This window comes from Lithobates pipiens, unplaced genomic scaffold, assembly GCF_037356315.1.
Source record: "Lithobates pipiens isolate NorthernLeopardFrog02 unplaced genomic scaffold, aLitPip1_a1.2 Scaffold_1, whole genome shotgun sequence".
In the NCBI taxonomy this organism is placed as follows: Eukaryota; Metazoa; Chordata; class Amphibia; order Anura; family Ranidae; genus Lithobates; species Lithobates pipiens.
In genome coordinates this window covers 203,128,629-203,154,261 of record NW_027507685.1, presented here as the reverse complement: position 1 = coordinate 203,154,261, position 25,633 = coordinate 203,128,629, and the positions used below count along the sequence as shown (strand labels likewise).

The 25,633-nt window shown below is 45.9% G+C and overlaps 1 protein-coding gene across 3 annotated transcripts in view; it reads right to left on the bottom strand.

The window, feature by feature from the left end:
* Positions 1-25,633, bottom strand: part of MAP4K1 (mitogen-activated protein kinase kinase kinase kinase 1) — a 250,064-nt gene that overhangs the window by 178,469 nt on the left and 45,962 nt on the right. For 2 of the 3 annotated variants that reach the window (XM_077480595.1, XM_077480604.1), the window contains exon 1: positions 10,880-11,094. In XM_077480595.1, coding sequence (XP_077336721.1) covers positions 10,880-10,984 — 105 coding nt within the window. In that variant the 5' untranslated portion in view covers positions 10,985-11,094. Of the gene's footprint in view, positions 1-10,879; positions 11,095-19,535; positions 19,625-25,633 lie in introns of those variants that run through there. The other variant, XM_077480613.1, reaches the window with a different exon arrangement.

The window sequence follows — 25,633 nt, the reverse complement described above, 5'->3', positions numbered from 1 at the left end:
GGGGACTGTCCCTAGGCAGGATGGGGTTCCCGTCTCCAGAAGAGATGAGGTCCTTTTCTCCAGGGCAGATGAAGTTACTGTCCCCAGGGGAGGTGGGGGTCCCTGTCCCCACGTGAGAAGGGGTCCCTGTCCCCAGGGGAGGTGGGGGTCCCTGTCCCCACCTGAGAAGGGGTCCCTGTCCCCAGGGGAGGTGGGGGTCCCTGTCCCCACATGAGAAGGGGTCCCTGTCCCCAGGTGAGGGGGCGGGACTCTGGCTGGGGAGAACAGACATCGGACTGAGCGGCAATGCATGGAGCAGGAGAGGGGTACCCTGAGGAGCCGGCCGAGGACACAGGTCATGCGGGGAATGCACAACTAAAGAGCAGCCAGTGCGATAGTCGAGCATGGAGCTCTGCTAGTCACCCTCCACCTCCAGCCACACATGTGCATGGTGCACAGGTACCCCTAGCTGCCTATGCTGCTGCCGGCCATATGTAGAGGGGGCTGCATGGGCCCCCTGCATCACAGGGCCCGGTTGCGGTCGCGACTGCTGCACCCCCTATAGTTACGCCCCTGGAGCAGACACTGTCCACTCTTCTCTATAGGGTGGTCAGATAGAAACAGACCGCCTGTCCATTTCCAGCTGACTGTCATCCGATCTGCTGGACAGATGGGGAAAGGATCCCCATCCATTTGTTTTTTTGCGGACCGGATTGGATGCCGGCAGGTGTCAGTGGACACATCTGCTGACATCCGCTGCTCCATAGAGAGCTATGGATGGTTCGATCGGGTCCGCCTGAAAAACTGACAGGGGGACCCAATCAGCCTATCAGTGTGAAAGGGGCCTTACTGTCAAATCTTAAATTGAACAAGCTGAAGTTAAAGGGGTTGTAAAGGTAAATGTTTTTTCACCTTAATGCATTCTATGCATTAAGGTGAAAAAACAGCTGACAGTGCCTGCGCCCCCAGTCCCCCCGTTTTACTTACCTCACCCCTCGAAAGTCCTGCGCTCGTCCTCGACTTCCTCTTCACCACTCAGCCTGGCCGCTGATTGGCTGGAGTGGATGGATGGAAAGCAGCGCAGCCATTGGCTCTAGGGTGACCACATTTCCAAATTGCCATTCAGGGACAACCCCCCCCCCCCCAACCCGTACCCACGCCTGCCCAAAAAAATATTTTTTTTATATTTTTGATTGCTAAATAAAAAATAAAAAAATGCAAACAGTGGTAACCACTCCTGTAAGCCGCATCTTTGGAGCAGTAAAGGAGCGGGTGTATACACCGCTCCTAAACCGCTCCTGCCCATTGATCTGAATGAGAACCGCCGGCAAAGTGCCACTGCGGCGGCGCTTTGCAGGTCATTTTAACCCTTTTTCGGCCGCTAGCGGGGGTTAAAACCACCCCTCTAGCGGCCAAATAGCGCCACTAAAACAACAGTAAAGCGGCGCTAAAAATAGTGCCGCTTTACTGCCGAAGCCCAGGGCGGCACAATGTGAAAGGGGTCTGATACCAAGCTGGTCACACTATTTGAAATAGATAGCCAGACTTTCTGCCACACAGAAATACATATGTAAAAAAAAAAAAGGAAATAAAATAAATAGAAAAAAAAAAGGAAATTTTATTGTTACGAACATACAGTATCAGATTCTAGAAGGAACATTGTTAAAAGCAATATATGATTCATTGAAAGCATGCATATTCTCATAGAATAGTTTTAGTGAGTGAGTAGTGTACAAACCTGGAAGTTTGGCTGACGGGTTGTGGCCCTTGTGGGTCAGGAGGAGGCTCAGGAGGAGAGAAGTCAGGCTGCTGGACTGGCAATAAGCTGCATGCAGCAGGAGTAGTCGGCACTGGCACTGGCACTAGACAGTGGCACGGGCTGCCGTGGTGGATCCTGGCTTACCAGCAGCATGGACTAGTCAGGAGGAGGAGGAGGAGATACAGAAAATGCTCAGCTGCTCTCTTCCTCTCTCTGCTGCGGCTGGAGGCGGAGAAGGAGAAGAGGAGGTGGGTGGACTCGGAGGCGCGCTGCTCAGCGCAGGGATAGCTCTGGATAGCCTCGATGAGCCGACATCACTGGTTGCTAGACGCGAGGAGGGGCCGCCCTAGCAACCAGTTTGTTCGACTGCTTCGGCAATGTTTATCAGGGTGGCGGACTGGCGGTATGTTTTTTTTTTTCATTTCGGGACACTGTATTGTCCCGGAATGAAGGTGCCCGGGACCAGGGACACAAATATGCATTAAGGGACAATCCCGGGCAATCCGGGACACGTGGGCACCCTAATTGGCTCGCGCTGCTGTCAATCACATCCACTGACACGGAGCGCCGGGGGGCGGGGCCGCGTGATACAGCGAGCGGCTATAGCCGCCGGCTGTATCACGGGAGCGCGCCCGCAGATGCTTCTCACCATGCGAGGGAGCTCGCATGAACGTGAGAAGTACCTGCGGGAGGAAGCCGAGACAGCCGCCGAGGGACCCCAGAAGAGCAGGTTCGGGGCCACTCTGTGCAAAACGAGCTGCACAGTGGAGGTAAGTACAGTGGATGTTTGTTATTATTTTTATTTATTTTTATTTAACTTTACAATCCCTTTAAAAGTGGATTGGTTACTATGCACAGCTACACCAGATTCTGTATCCACCAGTTTTAGTAAATCTCCCCCAATGTTACCATTTATGTAGATCTGGTGGATTTTGCATTGTTTTGCAATCAGATTACTGAAACAGAAACTGCAGGCCTGGACTTTAAGCAAGCCCTGTCCAGTGAGATTTACCTTGAGAAAAAAAAAAAGTGTCAAAAGACACAAAACTTACGCACGGTTACAGGAAGCCAAAAAGGCTGCTGTATGCACCTGTGACATGTACAGCACAGGAAGCCACAAAACACAGCATGCATAATGGGGAGGGGAACCTTGTAGTCAGCAGGTGGCCCGAACATTAGAGAAGAACACTAATACACCCGTTCCCGCTAGATGACATCACTGTGGTCAGCCAGCCTGATCGAGTGTCCTTTGAGGCATATTAACCACTGCTTGTTGTAAACAAAACTAGAATTTACATTATGTAAGATAGCTAAGAGCTGTAGGAAGGTGGTAGCAGAGCAAAAATATTAGTTCCCAAATCACTTCTTCAGGGACAGTCCCTACTGCAGAACCAGGACCCTCTGTTTCTCTTTTCATCACAATTTTTCGCAATATTATATATATATATATACATACATACATACACACACATACACACACACACACACACACATAATATATATATATATATATATATATATATATATATATATATATATATATATATATATATATATATATATATATATATATATATATATATATATATATATATATATATAAAATAAATATAAATCTTTATTTATTATACATGTTGTAGAATGATTTATTTCATGATGTAGAGCTCTACAGAGGATATTGAACTATTTATAGTGACACTAAACAATATCCTTATCCTCCAAAAATAATCTCCTTACACACTGTGGCAGAGCGTTGCCCTGCCAGGATCTATAAGGAGGTTGTGACCCAGAATTCTCAACCGGACGACTTGAGGAGCTCCAGGGAGTTTGTAACATGAAGAGGAACCTGGCCTTTCAGTTTCCTCAGTGTTTTGCAAAGTCCATTTTGGGACCTGGGCCTCAGGGATTTCTGAGAGATCCGGATGGGATGGTATCCCTAGTCCTGGGTCCTGATTTTGAGAACAGCCAGCATACTGATTGATCAGGTGTATGCTGGGTTTTTAGTAGTAACCTAACCATGGTTCTGGGCTCCACCCTGGCAGATAGGAAGTCTGAGTACCAGGAGTCAGAAGGGCTCCAGGTGGGAGCCAGTGCAGCAAGAGGCTGCTAGCTATATGCACCAGGGTGGTTGGTGAAACAGTCTGTACAAGACAGACAAGGGCCTGGAGTGTAAGGCCAGAGCTGCAGTGCTGCAAGTGAGAGCCAGATAGGCTAAATGTCATTTTGTTGATGGAAAAAGGAATGCTGACAACCCCTTCTAAGGAAACCTATGTTTGTTTGCTGAACTTTCTTTTAACAAAAATGGGCAAACAAAGCCCTTAAAAAGAAGAACCAGAGAGTGGCGGTGTCCTAAAAGCTCTACATTTGATGCTAGTCCTTCTAACATCCATTACATAAAGTGACACTAAACTCTGGTATAAAAAAAATTCTATTCAAGTATGTATTCTTTAAGCACAACTACACCCTAAGGCTGGGTTCACACTGCTGCGGGGGGAGATCCGGATGTGATTCGCACAGCAAATAACATCCGATCTCCGTAGCAATGCGAGTTCAGCCATACAGATAGTATGGCTGAATTCGCAGCGCTCCCGCAGCAAACTCGCACGGGACCCTTTTTTGGGTCCGCAACAGAATCGGATCGCATGGGGGTTCACACCATGCGATCCGATTCCTGTGCGAGTCGGCAGATCGCACTGCGATATGCCGACGGATCTGGGGGTGTCATTAACATAACATTGACACTCCCAGCCGTCCGCATAGGGCAGTGTGAACTGCCGGCGGGAGGTGTGCGATGCGGGAAAACGCAGCGGATTCGCGGCGTTCCCGCATCGCAGCGGTGTGAACCGGGCCTAAACAAGAAGCTCTGCTTTTAAGAATCTCTCTCTCCCCTGGGGCTACTAACTTTTACTTTCTTTTCTAGAAGCTAGAAGATCCTCTTTAACACAAACGTCCCTTCTATTGCTCTGAGCCTCCTCCGAATCTTCAGATGCCCTTTTTTGCTGCTGTGATCCAACTTCCTGTTAGAGGGTGCCTACATTTGTCCTCCATGGTCCTACTCTGTGTAGGAACATAGCCCTCCTTTTTTGCTCATTCTCAAAATAAGCGATGGACTATGGGATTTGTAGTGTACATAGAGTGAAACAGCTTGTAACTCTTTCTCTGTGGCCACTGATCCCAGCACCACCTCTTTAGGCACTGCCAACCCACCTGGTTGCAGCTGCCCCTTTCATTAGCCCTCGGGGCTAACTGTCCACACCAGTCCTCCAGACTGACTCTTTGCCAGCCCACCATGCTCAGGAGATCTCTCGGGATGAAGACTTAAGCAAACAGCTGTCTTCAGAGAGACTGGCTATATGTGGCAGTCTCCCCTTTTTTCAGTCCCCAACAGTGCCGATTGCTCACTCTGTCCTCGCTTGCTCCCGTGCCTTTAGGAAGTACTTCCTCCCATGTATTATAGCAGGATCCTTCCAGCACCCAAGCCCTGGCCCAAAGCAGGACACCCCCACCCGGACTAGAGGGTTCGGCTCAAGGGCCACCGACAGACTCTTGAGCACTGTATCTCCATCTTCCACCTGACTCCCTTGCTGGCATGACCCGTGCCTATTTATGGAGTGGTATCAGCTCCCTGCCAGCCTACCTCTGAGGATTGACTGAGGCTCCATAAATATTCAAGGCAGCTCCTCCTAACCACCACCCACTAATTCTAGATGATTCTCCAACCTTCCAGACCAGGGGGAGGCACCAGAGAGCTGCCAGGATGAGTCACCCAGTCCCGAACTTTAGTAAACCCTAAACTAGATTCCAGAGCTCAGGCTTAGCACTGAGCTAGACTATTTTTTACCTACTCTAACTTCTAGCACACACTAGAGGGTGCTACATCTGCATGGTCATAGGTGGGTCTGTATTTTGTATATGTCCCTTCCATACTGTCTCAGAAAGTTGGGCGGTATGCAGCAAAAACATTATGTATAGGAGTGCATTAACTATGGTTAGTTTACATTAGAGATTGTTTACCTGTGCCTTTAACTGTTGTGAAACTACAACTCATAGCCTGCCATTAAACACAGATGTATTGAGTTTGCAATTGTGACCCTAGTCATCTATATAGTTATTTTGATTTGCTACTTGGTTTATTCTTTTATTAGTTGCAGGCAACTAAAAGATCAAACTGTCGCATTACTGAAGTCACCTGCTCTTTAGGCAGGCCTCACACATATGTGTGGTGTTAAAACATTTTAACCGATGTACTATTGTTCACTGCGATTCCGTTTGAATGGAACCCCAACACACTAAACGCAGATGCGTTGCAGTGCACCACGATACATTGTAACACACTACTGTGCGTTGTGTTACATTGGAAAAAATAAGGCTCCTTTGTAGATTTTAGGTATGCTGTGGTATACTAGTCATTATAACAAAGGGATGGTCTTACATAATGCATAATAATGGCCCACACAGGTATAAACAAGGCCTTAAAGCTGAAGTTTAATCTCCTTATATTTTGCATTCCCCAGTACCAAACCTCACCAGTGATATTTTTAAATAAAACCGTTGCATTTTCATTACGTGACTAATTTTTGACTCCTCATCACTGGGTTTCTGTGTTTCTCTATGCAATGCAGGCCGATTACAACTAGTGGGAAGGGCTGGTAGGGTGCTGTACATTAGAGCTGCACGATTAATCATTAAAAAAAAAATTGTGAACTCGATTCAACCCCCCCCCCCCCCCCCCCACAATCTCTATACAGAATTTCCTGATTCATACATGTAGCAAGTGTCTCTGCTCACTCAACTGTCAAAAGAAGAAAACCGGGCAGCCTGCCAAGTTTTTCATCACATTGCCAGGATAACTAGAAACATTGTAACTTTTCATTCTTAGCTCAAAGGAATGAACTTTGGTCTGTAAACGAGGGAAGTTTAAACACTTTAAGACTAAACCTTCTGACACTTGTTTCTTACAAAGTTAAAATCAGTATTTTTTGCTAAAAAATTACTTGGAACCCCCAAACACACACATATATATATATATATATATATATATATATATATATATTATTTTTTTGGGGGGGGGGGGTTCAAAGTTATAATATATATATATATATATATATATATATATATATATATATATATATATATATATATATATATATATATATATATATATATGTAGCGGGGTCTCTTTAAGGACTATAAAACTACTGTTCCCAGAATCCCGCTGGTTCCCAGGATGTTTGGAGTTATGCCCCAGAGACTCATGGGGGAGGGCATATAAGGAGGGGGAGAGGCCTAGTTCGCTCTCTTTTGGACACCCCCCCCTCTCCTAGCAAGAGGAGGTCTGTGCTGAACTGCTGGAGGCACAAGGCCTGAAGCCTGGGCCTTGTGCTCTTTTCCAAAGAGCCCTCTGCCAGCCTAGCTGCACCTGAGAGACATTTTCTCATCCTTGCTGCAGTACACCAGAAGGATTGAAGACTCGGAGGTCGGTGGATTCCTGTTCCTAGACGAATCGGCGGAGGAAACGGACTTGGACTTGTCCGGGTGGTGAGAGCTGTTTAAAGGCAGATACTTTATCTTTATTATTCGTTTGGATTACAAAGTTGTTCTTCAAGTGCACCACCGAAAGATTGCTAGCGAATATTGTTTCACTGGACTTCCATCTAGATCAGTCAGGCCTGACTGCATAGGTAGATAGTGCTGGGTGTTAGTTTACCCATGCGGGGAAGTAGCTGAAAAAGGGCAGCGCTAGAGTTGCATAGCAATACTTTATTATGCTGATTACTCTGTTTATCTTTATTACTGGTTACTGCAGGGACCTGCTTATGTGTTGCAAACCAAATGTTCGATTCATGTTATTCCTTTTATAAAACAACAAGTAAAGTCAGATATATACTTTCAAAGATTGTCTATGAGCTTGAGTTATCCACCCACGCACACACATATTTAGAGTATAAGCGATTTAATGTGTATTGCTAGATACTAACTGTGCCAGAGTGGGTAGAGCAGATTGCCGGGGGGGTTGGCAGGGCTGTGCTCAGGGCCCAAACCAAACTTGCGGCCCTCTTAAGTGAGGGTATCGCTATATATATATATAATTTAGCAGAGACCCTAAGGAATAAAATGGCTATTGTTGCAATATTTTATGTCACAATGTATTTGCGCAGCGGTCTTTCAAACTTGAAACTTCGAACAATTGCAACTTCGAACAGTTCTTTTGGAAAAAAACACTTCAATTAATTAAAAAAATAAACAGTCAAGTTAACCCAATTTTTTTGTAGAATGTGAAAGATGATGTTACGTGGTGAGAATAGTGAGAGAATCGTGATCTTTATTCTAATAAAAAAAAAATCATGATTCTCATTGTAGCCAGAATCATGCAGCTCTACTGTACATAGCTTTCTGAAAACAACAACATACCTCATTGCTTCTCTCAGTATGCCTCAGCCCTCATGCAAGCAGTTAGCTGGCTCCTGGGAGGTGTAATGCAGCTATTAAAGTGGTTCTAAAGGCAGAAGATGTTTTTTTTACCTTAATTCATTATATGCATTAAAGGTAAAAAAAAAAAAATCTTCTGCATGCAGCTCACCCCCACCCTCCCCTTATACTTACCTGAGCCCGATATTGATCCAGCAATGTGCATGAAAGCAGAGGCTTTCTTGGCTCTCCCCCTTCTAATTGGTTCAGAGACAGCAGTGGGAGCTTATAGCTTACACTGCTGTTAATCCCAGCCAGTGAGGGGGGAGCCGGGGAGGTGAGGCCTTAGGGACACACAAAGCAGGCTCAGGTGCAAGCATGATTGGGAGCCTCAATAGCAAGCAGCTTGCTATGGTGGGCACTTGGTGGGGGGTAGGAGCCAGAAGAGCTGGCAGGGGACCCAAGAACAGGGGCATTGGGGCTGCTCTGTGCATAACCATTGGTAAGGTAAGTAAAGCGTTGGTTATTTTTTTAAAATCGAGCCTTTAGAATCACTTTAAAATGGGTGAAGGCTACATTTGCATGCAAAAAAGGCGACCCTTCACGACTGGAAAAAGTGAAATCCAATGAATGGGAAGGAGAGGGCTACATGTTACTGTCTTCCAGCCAGGAAAAGATGCAGGCTCTGTATGCTTGCTGCAGCAGAGGCACAGTGAGGTTGATTAACTAAAACTGAAGAGTGCAAAATCTGGTGCAGCTGTGCATGGTAGCCAATTAGCTTCTAACTTCAGCTTGTTCAATTAAGCTATGACAAAAAAAACCTGGAAGCTGATTGGTTTCTATGCAGAGCTGCACCAGATTGTGCACGCTCCAGGTTTAGTAAATCAATCCCATAGTTTGCTGCATTTAGGAGGTAGCTAAACACCAGCTCTGGATGCAGCAATACTGGGCTATGCCACACGGGAAATGGCCTGTTTGCTGCGGCAAGTTTGTGTGTGGCCAAAAATTTGCAGAATTGCCAACCCCAGACGCACACTGCCCAAGTCCAGGGCCAGTCAGAAGATCTATTCACAAGATGTAAAGATGGGGGTATACTAACGCGCAAACTAAATATTTGAAAAAACAGCAAGTAGCTGCCTACATGAAAAAGTGTTCCCACACAGTGACAATATAAAAAGGTACAGCTCCATATTCACAAGATGAACAAATGCAAACAACAGCAGGACCGGCCATTGTTCTGTACAGAGTACAAACCTGACAGCCGCTGCTTTTTGCAGGCAGTGGGGTTGATTTACTAAAACTGGAGAGTGCAAAATATGGTGCATAGGAACCAATCAGCTTCCAGTTTTCTTTTTTGTCAAAACTTAATTGAACAAGCTAAAGTTAGAAGCCGATTGGCTACCATTAGGGATGAGCCCAGGCGTGTTCGCATACTCCACGTGCAGAGCCCGCCAGGAAGTCGGTGCAGCGCTGCGCTAATCACAGGCAGTGAGGCATTGCCCAATCTCTGCAGCCACACATCGGGGCAATGTCTCACTGCCCGCGATTAGTGCAGCGCTGCACCGACTTCCTGGCGGGCTCTGCACGTGGAGTATGCGAACAAGCCTGAGCTCATCCTTAGCTACCATGCACAGCTGCATCACATTTTACACTCTCCAGTTTAAGTAAATCAACCCCAGTGTGTGCTGCGTGTTTGGAGCCGCTAGTGAAAATCAGCCGCTTCACCGGCAACCACCCGTGCGGCTGTGTGAATTAAGTCTTAACCCCCTAACATGTCAAGTCGCATGCAAAATCGCAGCCTATTGCCGGCAAAGATGCTGTCCCAATCGGTGAGGTGGCGCAAAGTAGTTCCTGCTCTGGCGACTTCGAGGGCGATTTCAATAGGCATCTGAGCATGAACCCGCACAGTCTTTCAAATCGCCTCCGAACTCGCATTGAAATGCGGGTTTGAAAATGTGCGAGTTCAGCTGAACTCACGCGATTTCAAACCCGTGTTCAGTGTGAATGAGGGCTTAAAGTGTTTTATTTCTGTTCGATAACTGCACAAAATGCCAGTTGATACTGCCAAAAATTATGTGATCTAAGAACTTTCTGTGCTCTCTGTACCTACTGTCCTATCATGAGTTAGCATTTTGTCCCAGGTCACTACAGAACACCTCCACCCTGATCTACACATTTCCTGTCCTAGAGTGACAACAATGCTCCTCCAGCATAAAAAAAAAGAAAAAGAAAAAGAAAACAAATGCAGCCACCACCTCTAAGGGCCGGTTCACACTGCGGCGCGAGGCGAGGCGACACGGCTCGCCTCGCCTCGCTCCCGCAAGTCGTCCCCATTGAGTACAATGGAACCGTTCTGAGAGGAGCGACTCGAGTCGCTCCGACTCAGAAAAAAGGTTCCTGTACTACTTCGGGGCGACTTCGGGGGCGACTTGCATTGACTTCTATGCAGAAGTCCTCTGCAAGTCGCCCCTGACCCCCCCTGCAAGTCGCGGCGAGGAAGTCGGAGACGCCTCGCCGCGGCTCGCAGTGTGAACCGGCCCTAAGGATTTGTAAACTGCAATATATTACATTTTTGTTTTTAGATTCAGATACATTTTAAATAGCTTCTGTACCGTTTACCAAACAGACCGCCTCTAAGGGTACTGAGCAGTAGCAGTTATTACTTCTCTTTTACAGAGAATGAACACGATTACCTTGTTTCTGTTAGAAAGCCCCTTCCAGTGTTTGACTTACCTTAAAAACTTCTCCATAGCTGCCGCTGCCCAGCCGGTTTATCAGCTCAAACACATCCTGAGGGTCTTGACTGGAAATATTCAGCCTGCTCTGGGCATCCATCATGCACACTGAAAGCGTGCAAGTGACAGAAGCAGGCAGTATGAAACTGCTCGTCTTTGCATGCCGATTGGCTGATAAGCCTGCAGTTTCCTGGATGTGCAGCCTTGTGTTACCATCAGTTCACTAGTCACATCCTCACACAAGTCCGCAGTTCACTGTTACACACAAGAACATTTATTGCAAAGCAGAGAAAAAGCAAACATGCAAATTCCAAGCAGACAACGCTACTAGTATTTATTTTTTATGTTCAATTTGCTTATTTAATTTTTACAAAAAGGTACAATGGTTAGGGCTCACTTACATTTGACATAACCCTCTGAACAGAGGTGGATCACTCTTCAGAAGGGGTTGTAGCAGTACCCCAATAGGGGCTGCTGAGTGGTGAGGCCCACCTGCCACCCTGCCCAGCCCGGTGTCCTATCATATAGAGTCCACCGACGGATAGTGTCCGCCGTGTACAGCACACACAGATTCCAAAAATAGCCGAAGATGAACGGTGCCTGCGCCATGAGTCCAGGTTCTAGCCCCACCATCCAAGTGGACATAGAGTTGGAATAAAAAGAGCCGAGTGCAGCGAGGCCGAGGCCGAAGTGTGGGGAGCGAAGCGAGCCCGCAAGGGGTCCTCTAATTTTGCCAGCCCTATGTCTACTTGGATGGTGGGGCTACCACCTCGACCCACGGCGCAGACGCCGTTCATCTTCAGAGATTTTCCGAAGCTTCTTCTGCTCTGTACTGTGCAAGCGCTGCGCATGTGCAGTACGGGGCGGACACTATCCGATGGCAGGTCACTATATGCCAGAACACCGGCATTCGCTTCCAGACACTCCAAGACAATAAGACAGTCCGTCAGCTTTGTTTTGTGTTTTTTTTAATGAGGGATTAGAACTTGGATGGGGTTAAGGAATTTATGGAATGCCCAGAAAGATTTGCAGAGTTTGGGACAAATTAGACATTCTCCTCTTCCTCCAGCACAACTCTTGCTGCAGACTATTCCTTCCTCTTCCTCCAGCACAACTCTTTTTTTTTTTTTTTTTAATCAAACGGTTTTTATTGCTCAAGAAACACAAAACATCATCATACATGGATGACATTACATTTTGCATCGTCGATGAATAGTCAGTTACATAACCAAGTTGTCACAACTTGTTGTATGCATATATGCGAGGATACACATTTTGCATACCTCCCAACATTTTGTGATGGGAATGAGGGACACCTATCAGCTAAAGTAGGCAGGCATTGGACACACCCCCCGTCACACCCCCTTAATGGAGAATTGTACAACAAAATAAAAAAAGATTGCTTAAACCCACAAGTGTTTTTTTCACCACTACTATTCCTTTAGACCCCTTTCACGCTGGGGGCATTTTGCAGGCGCTATAGCATTAAAAATAGCGCCTGCAAACTGCCCTAAACAGCTGCTCCATTCACTCCAGTGTGAAAGCCCGAGGGCTTCCACACTGGAGTGGTGTGCTAGCAGGGCGTCAGAAAAAGTCCTGCCAGCAACTTCTTTGGAGGGGTGAAGGAGCAGTGAACTCACTGCTCCTCAACCACTCCTCCCCATTGAAATCAATAGGGCAGCACTGTCACCCCTTTTCGACTGCTAGCGGGGGTTAAAACCGCTCTGCTAGCGGCCAAATAGCGCCGCTGACGCCAGTGGCGGCACAGTGTGAAAGGGGTCTTATACTGTTTTTTTACAAATAGAGCAATTTAGAAATCAGATGAAAGGTTTAGCACTGGAAAACGCTTTTTGATAGATATTAAGTGCATTTTGCATACATCAGTATGGATCAGACCAAAATGAGGGACACATGAGGAGGAATGAGGGACAGAGGGACATTGTTCCAAATCAGGGACAGTCCCTCCAAATCAGGGACAGTTGGGAGCTATGGATTTTGTAATAGAGGGGTTATTAAATCCTTTTTACCCAACATGTCCCTTCATTCATATGATATTGAGTCAATACTTCTAGCATCTCCACCTTTGCCCCAGGGTTTGTACTGTTGCCCACCCAAGTGTGTCTCCAGGTACCTCTATGAACATCTAAGCAGTCTCATCTGTACCAATTCTCTGGGGCTTATACCTGGCATATCCAACCATGCAGCCCACAACTTGTCAAATTTCCCAGGATTCCCCCTATGCTGGTATATGTACTTTTCCATGATAAGAGTGTTGTACATATGCTGAATCCATGTTTTAACCATCGGCGGTGTAGCAGATTTCCAGCTCATTAGTATTGTTTTCCTAGCCTGAAACAGTGCTCTGGCAAAAGCCGTCCTTGTCATCTCCCCCAGGATTGCCCCCTCCAATACTCCTAGGAGGCACCCTAGTGGCTCGAGGGGAACATTAGTTTGAAATACCCGGTTGAGTAGGGCCAGGACATCCGTCCAATACCTGTGGAGTTTGGGGCAGCGCCAGAGGAGATTTATTAGGTCACCTGGTACTATCCTGCACTTGCCACACAGCGGGTCTGGCATTTTGCCCATCTTATGCAGTTTTACTGGGGTGTAGTGTACTCTCAGTAAGATGTATAATTGGGAGATTTTTTGTGAAACATTTAGTGAACAGTTGTTAACAGCCTGAAAGGCCTCCTCCCACTGCTCCCCCGTGATGGGGCCTAGGTCTGCCTCCCATTGTGGCCTGCCTTCATGGGATGTCCCTCCAGAAATGAAGAAAGAAGCATGAGGTAGCATTGGGATATTATACCCTTTGTGTCTGTTGCATTTTGCAGTATGTGGAAAATAAGGGTGGGAGACTGTACCCAGTCCACTGAGACACCCTGGGCCTGTACAGCATGTCTCAGTTGTGGGTAGTAGAAGAGCATGTTGGAAGATAGTGCATATTTAGAATGCAAGTCTGCAGAAGAGAGCAACTTCCCATGTGGAAGACATGTTTGAGGTGAGTAACTCCCAGGGGGCGCCACCTGGGACCTGGTTGAAGTTTAGCCAGTTCCTCATAAGATTTATTGCCCCAAATCGGGCTGTAGGCTGTGTACCCCGTGACATGTTGCAGCTGCTTGACCTTGTTCCACACTTTCTGAAGAAGTGTATAAGTGGGCATTTGTTTGTTAGGCCATTGAAACGCCTGAGCCTCCAGGCCCTTTGGTACCGACTCCGCTCCTGTGCCAATCAGCAGAAGTTTAGCTGATGAGCCTGCAGGAGACGGAGCCATAGCTCCTATCAGGTGCTGCAGCTGTGTAGCCAGATAGTATATCCAAGGGTTGGGGAGTGCAAGACCTCCCCCCTCCCTTGGATATTGTAGCTGCTCCAATTTGATCCTGGGGGGGTTAGTGTGCCATTAAATTGATCTGAACAGGGAGTTGACCACTCAAAATATTTTCAGGGCAATAACTAGCAGCGTGTTGTGGAGCAGGTACAGGAGTTGGGGCATCAGAATTATCTTAACAAGATTAGTCTTCCCTGTCAGGGACATCTTGAGTCTGTTCCATATATTTATTTGGTCTCTGAAGCGAGTCATCAGGGGATATATGCTTAGACTATTATAAGAAGTCAGCTTGGGGGATATATAAATGCCTAGATATTTAAAGAAAGTCACTATGGGAACAGGAAAAGGAAGATCTGTATTCAAACCGGGAGCCCCATCTAGGAACATCAGTGGGTGCTTGGACCAATTAATGGTAATGCTTGAATAATGGCCAAAATCATAAACGAGGGACATTGCATGAGACAATGAAGCATCCACGTCCTCCAAAAAGTGGAGTATGTCATTGGTGTAGAGCATTATCTTCTCCTGCAATTCACCATAACGAAATCCCTTAATTTGTGGACTGTCCCTCACCTGTGCAGCGAGAGGTTCAAACAATAGTCAATGCGAATAGCAGGGGAGACCGAGGGCAACCCTGCCTAGTTCCCCTGCCTAGTGCAAAGACATGTGACATCCTATCTGACATGAGTATGGCGGCCTGTGGCGAGGCATATAACAACCGCACCCATGTAATGAATCTAGGACCAAACCCAAATTTGGACAGTACAGCCCAGAGGTATCGCCAGCTGACACTGTCGAATGCCTTATTGGCATCAAGAGACAACAATGCCCTGTGGCCAGCCACATCGGCCGGGGTCTGCATGTTCAAAAAAGCCATCTAAGGCAGGTCGCTGTGGATTTCTGCAGCATTAAGCCTGCCTAGTCTGGGTGAATGATAGACAGAACAGCCTTGTTAACCCTCATGGCCAGAACCTTGGCCAATATTTTAACGTCACTTTGCAGTAACAAGATGGGCCTGTAAGATCTCGGGTCTACCGGGTCTTTTCCAGGTTTGAGTAGTAGTATAATATTTGCCCTTGTCATAGTTATTGGTAGCTGTCCTGATTTGAAGGAGGCGTTGAAGACCTCCAGTAGTTTGGGTAGAATCACCTCACCATACTGAGTGTAGACCTCCATCGGGATCCCGTCATCCCCTGGCGCCTTGCAGGTAGGGAAGGAAGCAGCCGCCTCCCTCAATTCGTCAAGCACGAACGGGGCTTACAGCTTCATGCACGCCGGACGGGTCAAAACTGGTAGGGATACTGTATCTAGGTAGCCCTACAGTGCTTCATCCGAGTAGTCCTCACATGGCTTGTACAGGTCTGCATAGAAGGAAACTAGTTCAGTAATTATCAGTTCAGCGTCATTCACCAATTTCCCAGTGGAGCAGTGAATGGCTCCTATGGCTGGGGATGTTTGTTGGGACCTGACAATCCTAGCCAACCAGCCAGTCTTCTTCCCCTACTTGTAAAAGGCCTGTTTAGTAAATAACCATTTCCGCTCCAGGGCAGAGGATCTCAACCGGTCCATGGAATCCCGGGCCAATATCCATGCCTCCCTCGTGGAGTCTGATGGGTCTGTGACATGATAGCTCAAGCTGTCTCACCTGGTCTCCAACCCGCTCCAGGAGGGCTGATGAATTATGTTTTATGGCTGCAATTTTAGTTATGAATGTGCCTCTAAGACATGCCTTAAAGGCATCCCATTTCATTGTGACATCTGGGTGTGATTGGTTATTATAAAAATATTGTTCAATATGCCTCTCTACAGCACAACTCTTTAGGCACAACTAGCACATGGTTAGGCCTGACACTGGCTTCAGCCAGGCCCCAGCAACAGCCCTTTGCAGACAGGGACCGTGAGCCCCTCTAGTGTAGCAAGAAAAATAGAAGGACCTGGTGCCAGCTGCCCTAGGTGGACTGTAGATACCAGTCAGCCCGCTTCAGGCCCTGCCAGCCCTCCTGATTGCAGCTGCCTGTCTCCACTGCCGAAGACATCACAGTCTCTCCCGCTGGCTCTACATCCATCTCAGACTGCACACTCGACCGATGTCCTCTCCTGCTCTTGGTCAGGACATTCCCATGGTATGTACGAGAGTCCCTTCCACTCCCAAGCTCCAGGCCCAAGGTCCCCCTCCCCCAGACTGGGGAGTTTCTTCAAAGGCCACGACAGCTAGTACTCTATCTCCCAGTTCTTCCACCCGACAACTCCTCTCAGGTGGGCTTACCCTGGGTAAATCAAGGAGGTCTGCCCCCTGCCAATCCTAGTTCGGGGATTGGTCAGAGCTTCCTCAGACACCCCCGACAACTCCACCTCTCTACCCCTCCTTCCTTCTAGAATCCTCTAGAAGCAGAGGGGAGGTAACCAAAAGATGATGCTGTCTGAGTCACCAGCCTACATTGAGCCATTCCTAGCCCACACAGATCAAAACAAACAGGCCTCGCTTACAGCGAGGCCTGATTGAATTTACCTGCACTTACAAAAATCCTACTTCTAGCACCTACATAAAGTAGAGGGTGCTACAGTGTTTTGACAGGCTTTGAGGAGGCTCAAATCCCTCACCACCATGCTGCAACCATATGCATACACTACACACAGTTGCAGTGCAGCCCCATTCACTTAAATGAGTTGTGTTCAGTGCGCTGTATTGCCCAGCAAGCATGACAGGAATGGTCATTTTTGTTGCATTGTGATGCTTTACCATGTCATGTGTATATCCAATATGGCTACCTCTGCAGCTTGGGAAGGGTGTTGCAGGTAAAAATGTGTCTCAACCATCTGTTTTCACCACCCCCAACCACAAGTGTAAACTAGACCTTACAATGTAGTAGGCAAAAATGTCTCATAACTCCATAACTCCGATTAGAAATATCATGTGATGAGTGGGGTGTTGCCAAATGTACAACTCAACCAATAAGGTGAGACAAAGAAAAGAAGAAGAAAGTCTAGACACATTGGGGGAAATTTATAAAAACTGGTGCACACAGAATCTGGTGCAGCTGTGCATAGTAACCAATCAGCTTCTAGGTTTTAGGCCCTGTTCACACTGATCAAACATAAAAGTCGCACAAATTTCTATCCATCTTTGCCCTGCGACTTCGGTCTGACTTTAATGAACAGTATGCGATCTGGATTCGACTTTAAGATGAGTGCAACTTGTCCTTTGAAAAATCAAAACAATTCCTTTGGTTCCAGTATGGGTGAAACCTCACGGCAAATTTATAAAACAAAAATGGCGTGCCCCCAAATCCATACCAGGCCATTTGAGGGGGAACCCCACACTAAAATAAAAATACCAGAAACTTATCAGAGCATGCAGTCTGGCAGGTCAGGAAAGGGGGGGGGGGGCGAGCGAGCACCCCCCTCCTGAACCATACCAGGCCACATGCCCTCAACATGGGTGGGTGGGTGCTTAGGGGAGGGGGGCTCTGCATCCCCCCACCCCACAGCCCCTTGTCCCATGTTGATTTATTTGAGGTGTTGCGAGGTACAGTTTTAAAGGCTATGACGTCATAGGCATATACAAAATTTCATCTGATATGGGCATAATATATAGGCATATATATGATATGATGATATTATATGATATATAGGCATAAGCATTGTCAACATGGTCAACTGACCAAAGGACATTGTACAGGATTGTGATGACCTGGATTTTTGCATGAAGAGTGGTACCAGATTCCATTATCCACCAATGTGAACCACTATCTGTCAAAGTTCTAGACAATACCATAGCACAGAAATGAGGACCTCATGGTCAAGCTACAAGTAGATTTAGGCAGTTTTCCCATAACTTCAAAGGAGGTAATAATGGACCCTTGGCACAATGTAGAGTCAGATGATTTAAAGCGGGAGTCCACCGGGACTCCGCGTTTTTTTTTTTTTTTTAAAAGCCAGCAGCTACAAATACTGCAGCTGCTGACTTTTAAAATAGTGACACTTACCTGTCCAGCGCGCCCGCGATGTCGGCACCCGAAGCCGATCGCTAGGTCGTCTGTCGGGTCCTGCCGCCGCCATCTTGGGTATGGGAATCAGGAAATGGAGCCTTTCGGCTTCATTTCCCGGTTCCCTACTGTGCATGCGCGAATTGCGCTGCGCAATAAGGACGCTCCCCGCTGCCTCTGGGAGCTGTGTGTTTCCCAGCAGGCAGCGGGGCACTTGCGGGAAGGGGCGGGCACCGGAGGGGGGGAGCTGTCCCGGAAGTGGGTGCAGTTACCTGGATTATCCAGGTAACTGCACCCCCCTCCCCCCTGAAAGGTGCCGATTGTGGCACCGGAGGGGGGGAGGGTTCCGATGAGCGGAAGGTCCACTTTAGGGTGGACCCCCGCTTTAACATATTCAGGGAGTTCTGGAGAAGTGCTTATAAGGCCATCTCCCACTGATCCCCTTCCATAGGTCAAGGCTGCCCAGTGCAGTCCCAACAGACCTGTTGTGAATGGACCCCAACAAAAGGATACCTGTGTTTCAGATGGTGGTATTTGGGGGTTTTCACTTCTTTTGGCAGTTTATTGGTTTTTAGTTTATGTTAGGTCCTTTCTGTAAGTTTGGAGTGCTCCCATAGTCCAAATAAATGTTAGACATGCACTGGTTGGGGCTATTATCCATGATTAAAAGTGTCTTGCTGCTGGACATTTATACACCACAGTATCTTGTGCAGTATCTAAACTTAGCATTTTTTCCCGAGAAGTGGAGGTCTTAGACATAGCAGGATGCTGCATTTTAATGCAAGACCCACTTTAAGAATAACAACTTTTTTTTCAAAATAAATTCCAATGAATTGTAAAAAAAATAAATAAAAAAAAATAAAGAAGAATAGTAATAAAGTAATAAAAGAAAAGTACAAAGGAACATCCCTCATCAATAAAAAGCCAATAAACTATCTACAAAAACGATTTTGTAATATGTGGGGTGTCCGCGACTTGGGTCTGGTTGAAAAATAGATCATCATCAAGCATGTCTTAATTTTATTAAGACTTTATTTAGTGTTTTTGGCGTCTCAGGAATGGTTCCTTTTTTGTGTTGTGATTTTTTTATATTATACATCAGTAAAATGTATGTTAACAGTAAGGCACATATTTTGAATATATTTTAAGCTGGTGCATTGTTTTGCATTTCATTCGTTTGCATTTGGAGTTTATTTGTTCCTGTTTCTGTTCTGCATATTTGTTATACTTTAAAACTGAAGTTTATTCTGCTTATATTTTGGCTTTCCTGGTTCCTCCTTTATACCCTTATCGACATGCTAATTTCATTTTAAAATTAAAACCTTTCTGGTTTAATTACATACCTTATTTTAGACAGTGATGGCATCACTGGGTCTCTTTGATTCTCTATGTAATGCAGGCAGATCAGGGTGCTGTACCTTGCTGTAGCTTCCTGAAAACACAACAACTGGACTTAGTATTTATCTCCAGAGTTCTCAGCCCTGATGCAAACAGTGGTCTCCTTCTGAGGAGTTATGCAAATATCAAAATGCCTTGATGCATAGATGTTAGTATTGAGGATTCAACGTTTCCTAGGCCGACTACAATTGTATGCAGACTGCCCTAGGTAACATATAATGCAGAGCCTCCATGATTGAAAAAACTGAATGAATTAATGAATTTAAGTGGCAGGCTAGGTCAGGCTGTGGAAGAAAGCACTGGGTGATGCTGGATGTCCTCCAGTGAAGAAATGAGGCAGGCTCTGTCTGATTTGCTACAGCTTGTAATGCACACTGAGAAGCTCATGGTGTTCAGTGAAATCAGAGTAAGCAGCCTCAATGCAAGAAGGAAACCTGTGCCGCACTGAAGATAAAGTTTGAGTTCAGATTTAAACACCAGGGAAATAACTAAATGTATAGTTTAAATACAGGTAGTACACTTATGTGAACTGTGTTATCTGCCTTAGGATTTTTAATTCCCAGTGTAGCAGTACCCCAATGGGGGCTGCTGATTGATTCTGCAATGTGGCGTTAGCAATAAGAAACTCACACAATATTACTGAACCACTCAGAAAGATTTACTGAGATAAGTAATGGAATACAATGAAAAACATGAATGAACACAAGTTATGATTGACAACAGTTATCATCACCTGAAGGGGTATATGTGAACAGGTGCACAGAAGGATAGGTACTCAATAGCTTGAGGACATATATTAAATACCTTCCCACTGAGGCCTCAACACACAGACCAAAATACAGTATATAATCTTTACATTCAGTAACACAGTGTAAAATTAAGCATGTACACAAATGGCTCCCCCTAGGCTATAATTCAGAGATCAACTTGTGAGTAGAGCAGCAATGCTTAGTAAAAGAAGATGGTGAAAGTTCTTTAAACTCCAGATATCTTCAGCTAGCCTGATGGTTAAACTGCAGTATATTGTTCTAATTTGTAATCCGCAGAGACAAAAGGAAAGAAATGACTGTAGAACAAAAGGTGTGCAGATGATCGCTTAACTGAAGAAATATCACCACTTGTAGATTCCTCTTTACATGCGAGTGCAATACAATACTGACCTTACAACGCAGGGGAGAAAGACAGGTCCCCAAAGTCCAGCTGTATGATGCCTGTGAAGAAGTAGATTCACCTCCATGGAACTACAAGTCTCACCAGCAGTCTGTAGAAAGAACTCACTCAGCAATACTGTAATCTCTACTGGAATGGGCTGGTGCCCTCTCACCACAATAGACTCCAATAACTGTGAGACTCCATCCGGAATTACCTCCTGATGTCTGTCTGGTAAAGATGGCGCCGCCACGCCGTGCTGCAACTCCCGATGGACTGAAGTGCAGGGGCTTCCAGTTGCTCTGAAGCGCAGGCCGGTCCACTTGCTAGAATAGCAGGGCTGTCCTCCAAGATTCCTCAGAAATGGGTGATCCGGCTCTCCGCTGTATAGGCCGCAGTCTCTTACTCCTGGTCACACACAGACCCCCTGCTGGCAGGTGTTGAATGGCGTCCTCAGAGGCTGAAAACAGGCCGTGCCTCTCCTTTTATCACTCCTCCCAGCAGGCAGTTCTGCACGCTTTGCATTGTCTGTCCTGGGCTGATCCAGCTAACAGAGTCACGTCCTCCTCCAGACTACATCTTCCACAATGCTGTGCTGCATTATTCTCAAAGAGTAAGGGAAAATCCTAACAGAGTCCAGCAGACACTAGAGGGTGCCACTGGGCCCCATAACATCAGCAGGCATCTCAGTATCTTCCTAGTTCCCTCTCACTCCGTTTCTCATCTGTGACTACAACATCCAAAAAAAAACAAACACGGTAGGGGAGGGAGCATGGCCAGATGTAGCTCACTGCAAGGAAACTTCTGAGGATGAGCTGAACCTTGCAGAAGAAGGCACCATGGCACCCGCTACAAATGGGGCCCCAGAGACCAGCAGGCACACTCTCTCCAAGTGAAGTTTCACTCCAAATCCCAAATATGAACAGCAGGGTAGGGGAGGGTGCTGACAGGGTGTGGGAGCACAGAGTGAGGTGTATTGGAGGATGCTGTGGTGCAACGTAAAATGTAATCGGGAATGCATGGGTGCAGAGTGTGGAATAATGAGGGATACAGAATGTGGGGTAATGGGGGTGCAGAGGTCACCGCCGAGGAAGCTGACATTTTGCCTCAGCGATTCTTCTGGGTTCACAGCTCCAGCGCTGTGAGTGGCCGGAGCTGCAATGACGTCACTCCCGTGCATGCGCGTGGGAGTGTTCAGTTCCGGCACGATACGCCAGACCTTTTCCAGATCTTTACTGCGCATTCGCCGCTGACGTCAGCGGCTACATGCAAGGTGAATATCTCCTAAACCGTACAGAATTAGGGGACATTCATTTTACCTACGGGTAAGCCTTATTATAGTGATTTTTATTGTGACTGCGACATTGTGGCGGACACATCGGACATTTTTGACACATTTTTGGGAGCATTGTTCCACATGTTCACAGCTCGTACTGTAAAGAAACCTTTCTGTATTTGGAGAATAAATCTTTTCCTCCAGACGTAAAGAGTATAAAGACTTAAAGTGAATAACTCAACACCATATGGACCGCTTATGTATTTGTCTTTGTTGATCATATCCCCCCTAATATCCTCTTCTCCAGAGGGAATAGATTCAGTTCCTCTAATCTTTTCTCATAGCTGAGCTCCTCCATGCCTCTTATCAGTTTGGTTGTCCTTCCCTGCATTTTCTCCAGTTCCCAATATGCTTTTTGTGAATTGGTGTCCAAAACTGAACTGCATATTCCAGATGAGGTCTTACTAATGATTTGTACAGGGGCAAAATTATCTCTCTCTGGAGTCCATACCTCTCTTAATACAAGACAGGACTTTGCTCGCTTTGGAAACTGCAACTTAGCATTTCATGCTATTATCAAGCTTATGATCTACCAGAACACCCAGATCCTTCTCCACCATTGATTCCCCCAGTTGTACTCCTTGGGGTACACAACTGATAACCTTAGACCATTCAGAGTAAGAATCATTAACCACTACTCTCTGAATTTGTTTTGTTTTTTTAGCCAGTTTTTTATCCATTTACAAACTGATCTTTGCAGGCCTGTAGACTTTACCTTACAAATGAGCCACGTGTGGAGAACTGTGTCAAACGCTTTTGCAAAAGCCAAGTATACCCCACAGTCACCCCTCTGTCCAAGGTTTTACTTACACTTCACCCCCTACATCCACACTCCTTGTCCCCCATTACTCCACACTTCACCCCCTTCATCCCCATCACTCCACACTCCTCATCCCCCATTACTTCACACTTCACCCCCTGCATCCCCCATCACTCCACACTCCTTGTCCCCCATTACTCCACTTGTCACCCAAATTATCTCAGTTGGGCCGGAGGTCCCGGAAAGCATTAATTTATATATCATACATTGATGATCCAAAGTCTTTTTTTAATGGGCTCTTTCACAAGGGCAGCAGTGTCTAGCTCTCTCTGTGATCTATTGTGGCTCACTTTTCAGAGGGTAATAAAGAAAAAATAAATAAATAAATAAAAGCAGAAATTCTAACTCAAGGGGAATTTTGTATTAAAATAACACACAGTGACTGTGACAAAAGCACTTGCCTTGCATTGCAGCAGGCTCCCATTGACCTTAATTAGTGCATTTGAAAGGCACAGGCTCATCCAGCTGCAATGGTAGAATTTTAGCCTTTTTTCTTTAACCACCCTCTGACACCCATGTGAAAGGAGCCATAGGGGGGACATTTACTAAAACTGGTGCACACAGAATCTGGTTACGTTGTGCATAGTAACCAATCAGCTTCTAACTTCAGCTTATTCAATTAAACTTTGACAATAAAACCTAAAAGCTGATTGGCTACTAAAGCTGATTGGTTACTATGCAGAGCTGCACCAGATTCTATGTGCACCAGTTTTAGTAAAACTCCCACATAGTGTTTCCAAAAATCATCCACTTTAGCAGACTGGATATCTCGGGCACCAGATATACAGATTTTCATGTAGTAGTTGCTGTATTTACTTGTAATGGGGGGGTGGGGGGCTATTTGTGCTGGGAAGGGTAATGGCTATTGGGAGGGGATTGGGGAATTAAAGGAGAATTGTAAAAAAAACAAGATTAGTTAAACCCACAAGTGCTTTTTTTTACCAATACTATTCCTTTATATTGGCCTTTGGAATTTACAAATGCAGCAATTTAGAAAACAAATGAAAGGTTTAGCCCTTGGAAACACTTTTTGATAGATAAAAAGTGCATTTTATATACATCTATATAGATCAGACCATAATGAGGGACAAATGAGGAGGAATGAGGGACATTGCTCCAAATCAGGAACAGTTGAAAGCTATGCCCACATCAGACGCTAAATCTGGCCCTGAGCGCTAGACCCATGAAATCAGATGCAGGCATTGTTTGGGTACATAACAGTTGCCTATCCCCTCTGTCAAAATATAATAGCAACAGTAGGAAATTGTGTAGCATGGATGGAGGAATCTGATTGTAGGATGAACAGAAAGAAAATCTATGTATGTATGATCAGCTTTACTGGCCGGGGGACCAAGGCTGAAGTGCTTAGATTGCAGGATCCTCCAGTCTTCTGGTGCCCCCCTCTGGACTGGGGCATCTGCCGCTTTTGTCCTTATGGTTACTTGAGCCCCTGATTGCATGCATATTACCCTATAAATAGTCCTTTAGCATGCACTAAAAAGGTATCACATAGCCAAATTTGGAAAGAAAAATGAATGGCTCTACAAACTGATTCTTAAAGCTCCCATCTACACAGCAAACATAAATCTATGAACTGCTAAAGCTACATATAAATTACTGCAGCTTTGCCAAAGACAGGAAGTCCCATCATTTCACTTTAACCTATTTTCCTTGTAAACCAACAACAGCTAGATGATATAGAGCTTGCCACGTCAAGTGGGCGGGTTTTCTTCCTGGATCTTTGCAATGAGGCTTCCTCTTTGTGTCTCTAGTCAGATACAAGCCTCCATGGTTGATTTAAATATTATCACATATATAAATGTCAGGATTTCTGCAAATGAGAGATAAGTAGGTATATCTAAAGTAGAACTATAGCCCAAACTTTTTACTTTTTTTTTCATATTGGGTAGAGTAAGGGCTTGTTCACACTTGACTAAATTTCTAGCGCTTAACAAATGCTCCTATGGCGGTAGTATGGGCTTTAGTATGGGCGTTGGACTGAGAAAGAGCTTTAGTATGGGCGTTGGACTGAGAAAGAGCTTTAGTATGGGCGTTGGACTGAGAAAGAGCTTTAGTATGGGCGTTGGACTGAGAAAGAGCTTTAGTATGGGCGTTGGACTGAGAAAGAGCTTTAGTATGGGCGTTGGACTGAGAAAGAGCTTTAGTATGGGCGTTGGACTGAGAAAGAGCTTTAGTATGGGCGTTGGACTGAGAAAGAGCTTTAGTATGGGCGTTGGACTGAGAAAGAGCTTTAGTATGGGCGTTGGACTGAGAAAGAGCTTTAGTATGGGCGTTGGACTGAGAAAGAGCTTTAGTATGGGCGTTGGACTGAGAAAGAGCTTTAGTATGGGCGTTGGACTGAGAAAGAGCTTTAGTATGGGCGTTGGACTGAGAAAGAGCTTTAGTATGGGCGTTGAACTGAGAAAGAGCTTTAGTATGGGCGTTGGACTGACAATGAGCTTTAGTATGGGCGCTGGACTGACAATGAGCTTTGGTATGGGCCTTTGGACTGACAATGAGCTTTGGTATGGGCGTTGGACTGACAATGAGCTTTAGTATGGGCGTTGGACTGACAATGAGCTTTAGTATGGGCGTTGGACTGACAATGAGCTTTAGTATGGGCGTTGGACTGGCGTTTTACAAGTGTTAATGACGAGTTAAAAACACTCCCTTAAGAGCCCTAAGTGTTTGCTGAGTGTTAAAGCACGTTAAAACTGCTCCACATCTTCTATTTAATT